Genomic DNA, 13,040 nt, shown 5'->3' on the forward strand with positions numbered 1-13,040 from the left:
TTAAAAAATATTGTACCATGTAGTAGAGACTCTTGAAAAGTATCCCTCATTTTTTCAGATTTTTCGGAAGCATATAAGATAAAAAAAAACAGGTTTGGACGTAAAAGACCCAGGGGGTGACGGAAGCAGTAAAAATAAGGGCGGTCATGGAGGGTTAAGTCACTGTCCATTTCCTTACCATCACTTTCACTGTTCGTATTGTTACATGAGAATGTTTCTTCGTCACCTTCTGTCGACGACAACCGTAGTCAGAAGGGTTAAAGAGGGGGAAGAACACTGCTCCCTGGTGAAATTCTTCACGATCCAAAAGGAACAAGAGGAGGAGCAAACAATGGTCTATCTCAGGGGGATGACAGGCGATAAATTGCTACAGCTAACTCATTCGGGCGCGCGTGTTAATGTGGCGTAAGACAGTTCCCTAGCGGTAGAAGTAACAGACGTTTCCATGAAACGCGTGTAACCTTCTCTTGTGCCGTTAAACGCGAGTTACTTTTATGGCTGAACTTATCGTAACTAATTATCCTCGTTGGAAACGATATTCTAGGAACACACTTGGACCCTGAATACTTTCGACACGAAGCACGGTATTTCCATACACCGTTGCCTACTCCGTTAATTTATTCGAATTCCATAAATCTCTGCATTTTCGTTCCACAGAAGTCCCACTGCCTCCAGGGAATTTTGTTCATATATGGAACTCTGTCGCGACTTATTCACGATAAACTCGCGACTCGCCCACTGCTCGTCGATAAATTAATTGACTGTGGATTGTATGCATTTATAGCATAAAGGGGTATGTGAAATACAATAGAAGACAAAACTTCCATCGTGTTTAAAATATTTCTCATTTTATTCATAGCATAAAGGGGCATGTGAAATATTTTTAACGCAATAAAATCCCTAGGAGGAAAAAAAGTCTTTCTGTTTCATTCTGCCTTTGTAAATTACTGTATAAAATGTTATTTTACACAAATATCCACAGTCTACAAATTAATAGCGCGGAGCTCGTGGGAACTTGGTAGCACACTCAACTTAAAATTCAATAAATGTAAGAAATACGATGTCTGTGTTTTTCAAATTTTACTTTTCAATTACGTATATTATAGTATTATTCAGTGGTAGTGAAAAAGAAGGAACTGCTAAACTATCGAGTGTTAGCGCTAAAAAAAGGAAAAATGAATATATCGTTATGTTTGTGTTTCGTTTAGCTACGGTTTATCAAGATTTATGCAGAAATTTTTATGAGACCAGTTCTCGAAACAAAATATTCATCTTAAAAAAAAATCAGCGCTTCAAGTTTCGAGAGTTTCGAAATCTTACAGCGTTTCTGATTCGAGTTTCGAACATTTAAAAATTATGGATCTAACCCACCAGTATTTTTCATTATGTAAAAAGCTGAATTCCCGTGGTTATGATGAACCATACTGAAATCAGACGTGATATGCGTCGACGTAAATCAGATCGATACCCAAGGATCGGAGAGGAACCTGTCGGTCGCGTTAACCGCGCGGAGACACATTAATTCAGACAGCGAAAGGGAAATATTTCTCGACGTTTCGACCCCGCGTGAACCGTCGGCGGGACGTGTGCCTCCGCGCGTTCATTTAAATTTCATATTTTCGTCATTCTAACTAGCGCGATCTCAATTGCAAATCACCGGTCCTACAGGAGCCGTATGTACGAGGATTTAATGAGCTACGGCGCGTCCCCGGAGGCGGCTGAAACTTCCGTTCGGAAACGTTCGTGAAACTCGGCAGCGAAAAATCGAGCCTGGAATCCTAAACAGCGTTGAAATGACTTTAGCCGTGCCAGAGTCGACTTTTATTCGTTATCCCGATCGAAATTTCAACGATTTTCAATTCAAGGAGAAGAAAGTTGATCGAGAAAGGTGACGGAATTTCGCAATCTGTATCCAATTTCGATATTATACTAAAGTCTCGATAACTGCACGGAAAGATCTCTACGTTAAATACTTATGGGTCATTCCTACTACTGGAGAGTTCCACGCAGGAAGATACCTGCGATTTCTGTGATCATCCTCGATTAATCGAGGATTGACATTTAATTTATGGATTCGCACGATTGGTAATATAACGATATCTAGGGGAATATGAATAAAATGGTACTCACCTTTACCGCAAGATACGTCGTTTAGGATCGTTGTTGCTCTACCGTTAACCGCTGTTCTTATGAATCTTCATGGTCGAGATGTCACGGGGTTACTATTTGGGAGTCGCTCCAAGAGACTTCACCACCTGAAAACCCAGAATTTTCCCTGTTACCAAGAGATCGAGCAATTTCTCGAAAATAAATAATACAGCTTACGAAAAATTCGATCCTGATTGAATTTTCTTTGGAAAATTCACATTCTCGAATCTCTTTTCCCACCAAGCCGATACCTCCAACATCACGAAGAGATCTTCTGGTTCTAGTTTATGGATGCGTCTGAAAGTGTCGATAACGCGTGTTATAATAGTTGTGGTTCAATACGGACACGCGACGATTTCGCCCGAGAGATCTCTATCCACACACATACACGGTTTTGAATAATTCATATCGCGTGCACCCGACCCTATATAACCGAGGAACGATGTAAACATTTCGTTGTGGACAAAGTTTTCGTGAGCGGCCCAGCCAATCCTGAACAAATTGTTTCCAACATCTGAACGAAACAACTCGTCAGACAAACGTATAATTATTTGTTCGATCATCGTGTGATTAGTTACAGAATACCCTGTTTTAAGAAACGAATCGTTTTGGTTTCAGGCACAACGCGGTGGACGAAGAGTCGCCAGGATCTATCCCGAAGTCTCTGACGGTTCCCCAGGACTCCAGAGACTGTTCCCCGTTAGACAGTTCGGGGAGCATCGTTTTTCCATTAGACGCTGGCTCGACCGTCGAGCACTTTTCCTCCGCTGAAAGATTCGATCCAAGCAAACAGTTCCCTTTAGAGACCAGTTTCCATTATTCGTCGGAGTGTTCGCTGAATTTCGGGATAAAAGTTCAAGACTCGCGATTCACGCGACAGGAAACATCGTTGAACAGACAGGAGACCGTTGCAAGGAGATCTGTGGGTGGTTCAAAGTCGAGGGATCGTGTGTCAAAAAGATCCTGCGATGTGGACGATAAGGTGACCATCAGGCTAACCTCCGAGGAGTCGTCAACACTGAGAACGAAGGATCGCGAGGATTCGTCGAGGATTCCGTCCAGTCCCGAGGAGCTCCCTAATCAGGAGATCGTCGAGGTCAGAAAGGACAGCGCCCTGTTTCTCGAGGAGGCGGAAGGTTTGCCGACTCTTCGCGAGATCCTGAAATCCCGAGGACCAAGGATCATCAGACCTAGGCGGGAGAGCAGCGGATACGCGAGCAATCTGGGCACATTTGACGAGGACAGACGTAGCTCCTATTCCACGGACGTTCTGCAAGATCTGTCCTCGTTCCTGAAGGAAAGACGGAGATCGTCCATCGGGCCGAAACGCTTGAACTCACGACTGATTGTCAGCAAGGCGGACGAAAGCCTGACAGAGGAGGTAGACTCGGTCGTGGACAGGATGCCGACCACGGAGGTGCACAGAAAGCTGTCGAACGCGGGACTAGAGATGCCGAATATCGACGAGATGAAAGAATTGCTCAGGGATGAAGTGTCATCCAAGCAGGAAGGCTTGGATAGCCTGTGTAACCTCGTGGAACAGGTTAGCGTCGGTGAGTATCCTGGGATCTGGCTCTGTGCAAAAGTGGACCGGGTGGGTTATAGTTTCAATCCATGTCTACTATCGAACTGTGGTAGTTGAAGATTGTTCGAAGGAAGTTCGATATGGCCAGTGGGTTAGAAAATCGGGGTGCTGAAAGTTAAGTCCAATGTAGCCGCGTAATTGGAAGATAATTGGGTGTTGGGTTCTGTTCTTTGTTGATTAATCCTGCTACGACCTTCGGGTCTCTTTTTAGTCCTTCACTCGTTGTTTTTTCTTTTTTCTGACAATCTTCCATTTGGAGATCCATTAAAGAAAGGGTTAAGAAGTTATTTCCTTCTTCCAGAGGAGCTGTCTGTGCACCGTCATCCAGAAGAGACACCTGATCGGGGTGTTTCGCCGAAATTCGACACCGAGGTCCTTGACGTACCAAAGGCATCCGCCACGTCGGGATACCAAGATCCATTTACAGACATCAGTGTCATCCCTCTGAGTAGAGCGATTGATCGACCCTCGACGCGTTCAACGTCTAGGAGTGCTTTAAACCGAATTGTCTGTCAGCGAGTTCCGTCATCGTCGAGCTCGAGTAGTCGAAATACCTCAGATCAACCGGATCGGATAGGCGATCGATCGAGCTTGACCATCAACATCGATGAGATCAGGCCTATGGTCGACGAGATCCGGGTCGTGGAAGATCCAGCGGACAGATTATCGTTGGGAGACAACAGGAATAGCGAGACTGGCCAGCCAGAGGATGATCAATCGGAGGTTCTTCCTCGAACTATCAAGGTGTACCAACTATTGTCCACCCAATCGGAGGATAGAACCGATAGAGAAGTATACTTAGCGGACAGAAGGATATCACTGCAGATATCGAAACAGAACGATGTCCCCGAGTCTATAATAATGTCCGGTGGGTCCAACGACGACCTGTCCACGCAAGCGGGAAATACCCTAACGTTGACCACCAGTGTCTCCAATGACACAGGAACCCGACTATTCGCTGAAATCACCGATGACACCCTCACGAACAAAGTCTCCACACCCAACGATATAGGAACGAATCAGAAGTTTCTAGGGGATAATTATTCTGGCGCCAGTGTGAGGCCTATTTATCCTTACTGTCCGTACTCCCCTTATGGTAGTCCTCAAGGGTCACCCAGGAACAGGAGAAGACCTCTCAGGGAGAGCAGGAGGGTCTCGATCGACAACAGGCAAGGTGCTTTGCAGCTGAACCAGTACAAACTCCTGGATAATATTGGCCAGGTGAGTAATCAAGAGATTTTGTTCCTGATAAACAATCCAAAACAGTCTCTGACACGTTCAAACTTTCAAACTCACGTGATTTCCTGAGAGACAGACACCTCACCAACCCACAAATATCATTGGCTTCAGAATTCTCAGCTTTATCGCAGTGCTAAACTGGGAACCTCTCCTTGTCAGAACTACCTTCTACGAGCGTGGGTGGTCTGCTTTTAATTAGCCAACGCGTACAATTCCATCCACGGTGTTCGGTCTGTGAAAATTAGCTGGAGAGGAAGTAAATGGATAGAGATACGAAGTTCCAAAAAGTTTCATTCGTGAGGCGAATACTAGAAACAGCTTTAGCCGAGGCGATAGCAGGCTTCTTCTTGTTTTTTTTTTTTATTTTTGCCAAGAACGTAGTTTCGAGCTTTCAAGTTCCGCGTCGACAATTCAATCTTCTCTGATCGCGTCTTTTCCAACTACGCTCAAACTTGAAATTAAATCGTCGCCGCCACCTGGACCGACCAATGGAAACGATGGAAATTCATTTCTTTCGATCGCGCCTGTGCCTCGATTCGTCAAGTCAGTTACGCAGCGACGACGGTATCGTTTCGTTTCTCCTTGTGGATCACGCTTGGAACGCACGAACGATCAAAGAGGCTTGATTAGAGACAGAAAATTATTGTGTTTTCCGTGTCTCGAGATACTTCGAACTTTCTGTTGGTGCACGATCTACGAAATAATCAGGCCTCTAGCAGTCGAAAATAAACTCTAATAACAGGTGGTGCGGGATAAGGGTTGGAGCCGAGGAAGTAATTTAGAGCTGCCTTTTACGAACGTCGACAGAAGTATAAATAGTTCGGTGGAGCATGATAATGTTGTAAACTATGAAATTACCACGACGAGACTCGATGAATCACGATGACCTTCGTAACAAGCTCCACTCCTAGTTCGTTCGAGCCCTTGTATCTTGATCACGATGGAACCGGAGAGGGTGATCCAGCGAATAATTAAGCAGTAAAAACTAACCGATACGATGCAATCACTTTAACACAGTTTTAATCGTATCCACGATCTATAGTCGTGAACGAAGTTATTGGGTTGTTAAGTTCGTAGCAATCTAAGGGTACAGTTACAATCTACCATTTTCAAGTCATATCAAATTCTTACCACTTTTCTTTTCTAGAATTTCTTTCCATTTTCATAAAATATTCCACTAAAAAAAAAGTAACGAAGGCACTATACCTCGAAACGTCACGAACGTTCCGATCGACCCGATATTTTATTATTTCACACGAAAATATCCGACCTCACAGCTCGGAGAAAGAAAAGAGGGCAATGTTCTGCGTCCCATAGTCTTGGAGAACCACTATTCAGACCGTTCCTATTTCCTTGTGCCGGCAGGGCTCTTACGGTATCGTGAAATTGGTTTACAACGAGGAGGACGAGACCCACTATGCGATGAAGATCCTCAGCAAGAGGAAGCTGATGAAAAAAGCGGGCATCTTCGGTAGAATGGCCCCGGGAAGAAAGGGCCCAGCGGACCCGTTGGCGAAGGTCTACAGGGAGATCGCGCTACTGAAAAAATTGGATCACCCGAACGTCGTGAAGCTGGTCGAGGTGCTCGACGATCCGGACGAGGACAATCTGTATCTTGTCTTCGAGCTGGTCCAACGGGGCGAGATACTACAGATTCCGGCGGAGAAACCGTTGGACGAGGAAACAGCCAGACTGAACTTCCGTGACGTCGTGATGGGCGTGGAATATCGTAAGTGGCCCCCAAAACATTTCGATAAATCGATATATAGGGTGAGTCAATAGGAACTATTATCTAAAATAGCTCGTTATCTTTTGGTTATATCAGAGAACATTTTAATGAATTCTGTAACATTTTACAACAATTGATACAATTTGAGGTTTTCTTATATCTTATTTTGTTCAAAATATCAAGGTGACCCGGAGTTTTTTCAAGGTCAGTGCATTGTTTTTAATACCACATTGTTGCCAATAGAAGGACGAATTTATTTATGGTATTAGAAAAAAGATGCATTGATCTTGATGAAACTCAAGGTCATCTTGATATCTAAAACATGTAAAATATAATGAAATCAAATTCGTCAGATGTTTCCTTTAAAATACCTTTTCGGCCCTGAGTACTACGGCTAGAACCTTTTTTTTTTGTTTCACCCTGTATATCAGATTTCATAATTTTGAAATAACGATTTAAAGGTCTGGCCGTTAAAAGGTTAACATAAAGCCAAGTCAACGTAAACGGTTTTTTCTACGCTCCATTTCGATACCACGAAAGACAACTATCCCCGATGATTTTCGTATAAAAATGTTTACGGTTACGCGAATCTGAATCTTTACCTGTACTTTTAAAAAACTTACCCCTAAACTATTCGAGCTTTTCCATGTTTCGAGACGCGACAGTAGCGTTCCCCATCTTTGGAATCTGATTTCGTTTCAGTACACTACCAGAGAATAGTGCATCGCGACATAAAACCGAGCAACCTGCTCGTAGACAGCGACGGACGGATCAAGATCGCTGATCTAGGGGTCAGCGCGGAATTGAGGGCGTCCGGAGAATTATTGTCTGGACCAGCCGGTACACCGGCGTTCGCGGCCCCCGAAACAACAACACCTGGCGCCCATTATTCCGGAACCGTGAGTACCTACCGCTGTGTAAGACGATCTGCTCGATCGATTTCCCATTTTCACGTCCCTGTTCGTAGGTTGGCGTTCGTCGAATCGAAAAAAAGAAAATTCGTCGAACAAAGCACAGACTAGAGAAATACAATATTTCCTCTCTTCGTGCTCGACTAATTCCACGATCGTTAATATACTCAAGGGATTCTGTTGCTGTATCAAATTCCCGTTAGAAACATGAATTATCGTCAATTAGCCCGAGATCAGGCGTGCATACGTTGCAATTATACACGGCTTATGTTCCGGGGTCAATTGAAACGTTTCGCCGAAGGGAATACTAATGGCGGCCCTGTTCCTCGATACGTTGCGAAATTACCTAGTTCGCCGACAAGCACTGACTAATCTGAATATTTTAAAGCCTAAATTAATAAATACACGCTGGAGTATATGTATAAATAATTCTGATTCAATCTCTGTTAACACCGTGAATTTTAATCAGAACAAACGGCGACATCACGGACTTGACGATGAACGCGCGGAAAGTTCACCTTACTGAACAGTTTACGCCAATTATATGTGGACTTGGTTATTGATTTTCACTTTCGCAAGCAAACGGTTCCCCTAGGTCGGGTTATTGCGTTCATTGACGGGTCGGTTCCGGCCTTGTCTATGGACGGTAACGTTTAAATCAATTAATCAACTTGACTCACGGTATTAATCATACGCCCAAATAATTTCGTGCCGAGGTAGCTTAAATACCAACCGATTTACCGATCAGAAAGCCAGGAAAGTACTATAGACCCTAACAATAGGATATATACGATGCAATATAAATATTTCCAATGAGTATGTGGTACACGTTCTCTTCTTTATGCCCTTTCGAAACTAAATCGCTCGGAACAGTTTCAAGGATACCAGCATTCGTGCTTCTAAATCACTTAATCGCTTCAATTTGCATCTAAATACAGTTAACTACTCCGTGTTTGGTCGTTTTTCCAGTTTCTTAATCCTTATCGCCGTCTGCCGTGGCTCTTACGAATAAATTCAAAGAAAACGAGAATCAAGTGACTCGATTTCTCTAGATCGAAACTGCAATTTTCGCCGATTGTTCTGTAGATACTCTCGATCCAACGACACGGCGATAGAGTGACACACAAACCGAAACTTTCCATCGAAAAGTTTCAGCGCACGCTTCACGTATATAAACGGTGCACCTAGGCGAAAACTTATGAAACTAGTCGCACACCTCGGGGTAACCGACATCGATTTCTTCAGGGTATCGTGAAATATGCAGGTGAACTTGAGGGCCACGGAAAGTTGCACACTCAGGAAATTGGGTTGCAGCTTGGCCAACAGTCTTCCCCCGCCCCTTCCGTTTGTTAAAATGTATATTAACCAGCGAATGAAAGTTTTCCCCCTCGTATCTATTCATAATTGATCGATACGAGTTTCTCGAGGCAAAAGACAGGTGCAGACCGAACGCGCTCACGTGACGTTATTCAAGAAGTTACAAGACAGTAGATAATTCCATATTAAATTAAAAACGCTAGCAGATACTTCAGATGACCACGACACCGTTTCGAGGAAAATGAAATTGACATTCGGACAGAAACAAATTCGGTTAAGATCCACGAAGATCGACACGGTACATCGTTTCGTTAAACAGAGAATTCTAACTGTATGCAATCTCCTGACAACCGGTAGACTCTCATAATTGATTCTCTACTTTGCAATTGAACAACAAACGTAATCAACACACTTGCAACGCGTTATTACGTCCGTCTGGCTCGACGAGCGCGGCTCCAAAAGGGTGTAATTTACCAGGGTAACCAACGTGATTCATCCTTGATTCATGTGTGTATGTGTATACATATATCATAGATCAGAGTCTAGAACTCGTCGTGTGACCTTATCGAGAACCCGGTCGATTCGGTGGTAAGACAGTTTTCCTTTGCGAAGAAGTTTATAAGCCCGACGCGACGGTCAATTTTAAAGGGTATTTGTTCAAGTTTACTTTTACGATCGATAAAGTAAATGCTGTACCGTCAGCCCCGACAGGATCCTCCATTAAGAGGCGCTGTCGCCACGAGGATTACCCTCCGTTGTTGCATCCCTCTTCGTTCTCTTCTTGTTATTGCCAAAGCTCGAAGAGTGGAATAGAGTTTCACTGATAATACACTGGTACCACGATCTATTCTCTATCGATCCTCCCCGTATGTTTCAGTTATGCGACGTATGGTCAATGGGAGTAACCCTGTACTCACTCGTGACCGGAAGAGTACCCTGGGACGGTGCTGGTAGCATAATCGGCGTCCAAGCGGCGGTCCGTACCGAGCCCTTGAAATTCCCAGACGAACCTTCTCTCACGGACGATCTTCGTGGACTGATCTCGCAAATGCTGGCCAAGAATCCCGCCGACAGGATCCCGTTGGCAGGTATAAAGGTCCACGACTGGCTGACCAAACGCAGTGCCGAACCACTGCCAACCGAGACCGACAATTGCCGGCTTCAGGTCACCGTCACAGACGAGGAGGTCGAACGTGTTGTCACCAGGATACCGAAGCTGGACACCTTGATTCTCATCAAGACGATGCTGAAGCAGCACAGTTTTCAAGTAACGAAATTTCCACGATTTTTAACACAGAAACAACATTTTCAACGGATCACAGCGATCAGAAACGTAATCCGTCTAATGGCCCGAGAGGATTGACTCGAAAGGTCTTCGTCAAGGACTGTCTTATTTAATCACGAACATACTTAAAGACTCACATCCCCCAGTTTACTCACAGTATTCGTTAAATCGTAGTTCTCAGTAAAATATTGTACACTCTAAAGTATTTGTTTACTTAATACAGTAAATAATCGATGAGTGTTCGAAGGCTCCTCGGCACTGAGTGTTCTGACGTCATGAAACTTAACCCAGAAACAAGTACCATTGGCTTCCGAGTTCCAAGCTCTATCAATGGTGCTAAACCTCATTAGAAAGTGAGCGTTACACCTGGAGGATCTCTCCTTGTCAGTACCGAGGAGCCTTCGAGCGCTGATCGATGATTTACTGTACTCCGTGGATCGTAACGAGATAACTCCTTGTCCGTTACCACGACAACAAACTTAATTCCGGCGAGAACTCTTCATCCGTCCAATTTCTGTTTAAAATGACAGTCTTCCTCCTCGATTCTCCGTCGCAAATCCGCAACGCCAGTGTCGACCGTAACTGAATCTCAATTACGGCCGATATTTGATCTCTCCTCCGTTTCGAGGATGGAGGTCAAGTCTTCCCGAGATCTTTCTTCTGGCGACACAGCCACTCGTGAACGGCTGTCGCGAGACGTGAAAGAGCTATCTCCCGGCGCCACGTCTACGGTGGTCTCGTTATTCGATGCGTGGGGCAATCGATATTCGCGTTCCAAGTTCAACGATGATGCTCTGGCACGCCCGATACGTGTGTTTTCTGGCTGTTTTTTTTTATTTCATTTAAAGAATGCTGTTTTTTTCTTTCGCAGAATCCATTTTTACCGAAGAAGAGCGGGAAAACGGTGTCCACCGAAGTGACGACCGATAGTCTAGAGTTGCCCTCGTCACCAAGGACTGAAGAGACTTCGGTGTCTGGAAAACCGGCCAGGAACTTGAAAACAGAACGATTTCAACGAACTGGACGAAGTAATTCTGCTCCAGACTCTTATGACTGGCAAACAAATGGCGGGTAAATGATCTTCTAACTGTTTGCTCGCGACTGGTGAACAGCGTCCAAGAGTGAATCACGTAGAAAGGGGCGGGGAAAGCTATCAGTTTTTTAAAGTTTGAACATCGCGTTTGTCCAATCCACAGGATATATCCGAGACTTGCTCTTGGAAGCGTTGCCTGCGTACTGTTGGTCTTTTGCAATTAAATTCGTTGAAAAACTCCGCTGTATCTTCCGTGTCCAATAGTAGTACAGTACTTTACTCGGTGCTGAGTGTTCAGACGCCATCTCCACAAGTGGACGCTTGACTGGTTCCACAGATAATCCTCCAAATGGTGGGGATAACGTCTGAACATTCAGTGCCGAGGAGCCTTCGAATACTTATCGATGATTTATTGTATATCACTTTATGATCAACCATTTGGAATCTTTCAATGTGGTTCATCCTGAAGCATGTTTCTTCATTTTTCAGGCAAATATCCATAGACAGTCCTCTGCCGCCTGTCACAGAAGCTTCCAGTCAAGAAACTGAAACGGAAAGGCGGTGATATTACCGAGAATCCAGGAGCAACGTCGTAGGAAACTGTTATCGTTCGATCGATCCAATAGACGAGGTACGAGGAAGAATTAAGAATCCAATTATCGATAAAAAAACACGTTATCCGTCGAAGTTGATTCAACACTGTCGACAATATTTCAGGTTGCGCCACGAGAATAATCAAAGATATGCAATTCTTCGCTCGTCCAATTTGCAATCGCGAGGGGTACAGCACCAGCTGTGAATTCGCCTTAAAACACTTCAAGAACGTACTTAGTCGATTCCTGAAACTTGAAAGTAACGACCGCACGGATGATATGGACGTTAGCGGGTCAATACGGTTGGCACAAACGGAGAGGAGCTTCATCTTAAGCGTTCCACTTCTGCGTGAAGTTAGACGAAGCAAAGCTTTAGAGCGTAGGCGTGTGGTTTTAAGCGAAAACAAACGCAGTCCTATGATAAGACCTAGGGATAAAGAAGATACGTGTTCGTTCCGGTTAATTCCTTCGGCTTGTCTCCACTTTTTAATCCCACGGTGCCATCGATTTAGCAGGGTCCAAACTACAGAGCATCGGAATTCGACGAAAGTAGGTTGGATCCGTGTCGCTTCTAGTCCTGTACGGGTCATCTTCGTTCGATGAACGTGGTTCCTTTCACCCGAACTTACATTCTGTCGTACACATTCTATCGGAAAGGTGTTCCTGAACTGACCTCCTGGCAATATGAATTTTTACACACGATTCCGACAATGTCACCAGCTTACAATTGCGTCCCTATATGATCGAGAAATAGTAAAGGCATGAAGGAATTAACCGGGAACCGCAAAGCCGTATGGCATTTTACTTACTAACTTTAGCTAGGTGATCCTGAGTAGGCGAACAGAATTAGCTGTATTTTGTATGCACGTTAGTCGTATCTTGTGAGGGGCTTGAAAAAGAAGCCTGTGAGACAACGACAACATTTATACATATATATTATAAATTCGCGTTAGCACGATCCGGGAGAAGAAGGATGATTTAATGCTTTTCGATCGTTCTGTGATGTAATTAAGCACTGTTTTCATACTTTTACATCCGGGGAGAATATTTTGTATCGACCATTTAAACTTGTTTCAATTCGAATATGTTAGTTTTTTCTTTTGTTTTGTTTATAAATCAACTGTACAGGGTCCAGCAACGAATGTCGAGCGAATATATCCACATCGGTCCGTTACTTTCTAGATACCCTGTACAGAAAAG

The 13,040-nt window shown here is 44.2% G+C and overlaps 1 protein-coding gene across 1 annotated transcript in view; it reads left to right on the plus strand.

Annotated features, from left to right (window-relative positions):
- LOC107186275 (serine/threonine-protein kinase KIPK) overlaps window positions 1-12,261 on the plus strand; it is a 39,088-nt gene extending 26,827 nt beyond the window's left edge. The window contains exons 3-10 of the mRNA XM_015574108.1: window positions 2,767-3,701; window positions 4,035-4,954; window positions 6,338-6,701; window positions 7,404-7,600; window positions 9,807-10,196; window positions 11,086-11,285; window positions 11,737-11,878; window positions 11,965-12,261. Coding sequence (XP_015429594.1) covers window positions 2,767-3,701; window positions 4,035-4,954; window positions 6,338-6,701; window positions 7,404-7,600; window positions 9,807-10,196; window positions 11,086-11,285; window positions 11,737-11,812 — 3,082 coding nt within the window. The 3' untranslated portion in view covers window positions 11,813-11,878; window positions 11,965-12,261. The remainder of the gene's footprint in view (window positions 1-2,766; window positions 3,702-4,034; window positions 4,955-6,337; window positions 6,702-7,403; window positions 7,601-9,806; window positions 10,197-11,085; window positions 11,286-11,736; window positions 11,879-11,964) is intronic.
- The last annotated feature ends 779 nt before the right edge of the window (window positions 12,262-13,040 follow it).

This window comes from Dufourea novaeangliae, unplaced genomic scaffold, assembly GCF_001272555.1.
Source record: "Dufourea novaeangliae isolate 0120121106 unplaced genomic scaffold, ASM127255v1 scaffold64, whole genome shotgun sequence".
Lineage (NCBI taxonomy): Eukaryota > Metazoa > Arthropoda > Insecta > Hymenoptera > Halictidae > Dufourea > Dufourea novaeangliae.